Below are 1562 nucleotides of genomic sequence, written 5' to 3' on the forward strand. Positions count from 1 at the left end.
CACTCCCCCTCTCTCCTCCCGCCCCCACTCCACACCTTCTTAAGACCCTTTCTATTTCTTCGACACTAACAATGTGCGGAGTTTTTACTTTTGTCTTCAAATCTTCCTTACCTAATTTTACTCAAAACGACATGAAATCAAAATATTTGTATTTATCAAACAACAAACAACAAACAAAAACGCAGCAGCAGATTATGCTAATTTGGCGTGTTTCTTGAAAGAAACGATGGAGTTTGGCTCTTATAATGTAGACAACCTGGCATGTTTTCTGCATTTACGCGCGCATGGGAACTACAGCATGGGTCTGAGCATAAACTATGGAACCCTGTTTGGCCACTATTTACATTTTATACATTTTCAAACATTATTCAGCTCGTGAGAAAAGAAAACCCACCATCTCAGATGGCCATGTTACGTCGGCTTCGGTGCACCCAAGTGTCACTGCTTATTTTCGGATTATTGACATCACATTTGTATAACGCAATCGCCTCCAACGATAGCAAATACAAACTTCCGAGAGCTCCTTCTGACGTCATCAAAATCGGGGTCATTCTCCCGAGCACCGGAAGCACGCCATGGATCCTTCCCTACACCCTCCCCGCCATCCACATCGCCGTGGATTACCTCCAACACAGGACCGAGATCTTCGGGAACCGGCGAGTCAAGCTGAACGTGGCGGACTCCGAATGCTCGTATATCACTGGTCCGTTAGCTGCTGTAGACATGTACGTCAACCAATCGGTGAACGTGTTTCTGGGCCCCGCTTGCGAGTATGTTGTGGCCCCCGTAGCGAGGTTTTCGCCCCATTGGGGAATCCCCATTCTGACGGCAGGGGCTTTGGTCAGCGCCTTTGGGAACAAGCAGGAGTATGGGCTCTTGACAAGGGTGCAGGTAGGTTCAGTGATTGCTTTTTAAAAAATTTTTGTCCGAATTCTCTCCTTTCTTTTGTCCGAATTCTCTCCTTTCTTTTGTCCGAATTCTCTCCTTTCTTTTGTCCGAATTCTCTCCTTTCTTTTGTCCGATTTCTCCTCCGAATTCTCCTTTCTTTTGTCCGAATTCTCTCCTTTATTTGTCCGAATTCTCTCCTTTCTTTTGTTCGATTTTTCCTCCAAATCCTCTCCTTTCTTTTGTCCAAATTCTCCTTTCTTTTGTCCAAATTCTCCTGTCTTTTGTCCAAATTCTCCTGTCTTTTGTCCAAATTCTCCTCTCTTTTGTCCAAATTCTCCTGTCTTTTGTCCAAATTCTCCTGTCTCTTGTCCGACTTATCCTATATTTTGACCGAATTCTCCTTTCTTTTGTCCTAATTCTCTTTTCTTTTGACCGAATTCTCCTTTTCTTCGACTAGAAATTGATTTCTTCCTTTCTGGAGTTTTATCTAAAAAGACAGTAGTATATCCAGTTTCGGAGGAAAATGAGTCATTGACTACATTATCTGATAGTTTAAAACACGGCGCACATTTCTGCTGTAATCTGGTATCGATATTTTGATTCTTTTTTACAAGTTGGGAAAGACATTTTAAATATCTAATGTTTGTCTGTCAATCTCCTATTATATTTGTCTG

The 1562-nt window shown here is 42.4% G+C and overlaps 1 protein-coding gene across 1 annotated transcript in view; it reads left to right on the forward strand.

Moving 5' to 3' along the window:
• Nucleotides 1-202: 202 nt before the first annotated feature.
• Nucleotides 203-1562, forward strand: part of LOC101857168 (atrial natriuretic peptide receptor 1) — a gene marked incomplete at its 3' end in the record, with an annotated part of 2752 nt that continues 1392 nt past the window's right edge. Inside the window, exon 1 of the mRNA XM_005113361.3 lies at nucleotides 203-891. Within this exon, the coding sequence (XP_005113418.3) occupies nucleotides 262-891 (630 nt within the window). The remainder of the gene's footprint in view (nucleotides 892-1562) is intronic.

This window comes from Aplysia californica, unplaced genomic scaffold (assembly GCF_000002075.1).
Source record: "Aplysia californica isolate F4 #8 unplaced genomic scaffold, AplCal3.0 scaffold02062, whole genome shotgun sequence".
In the NCBI taxonomy this organism is placed as follows: domain Eukaryota; kingdom Metazoa; phylum Mollusca; class Gastropoda; order Aplysiida; family Aplysiidae; genus Aplysia; species Aplysia californica.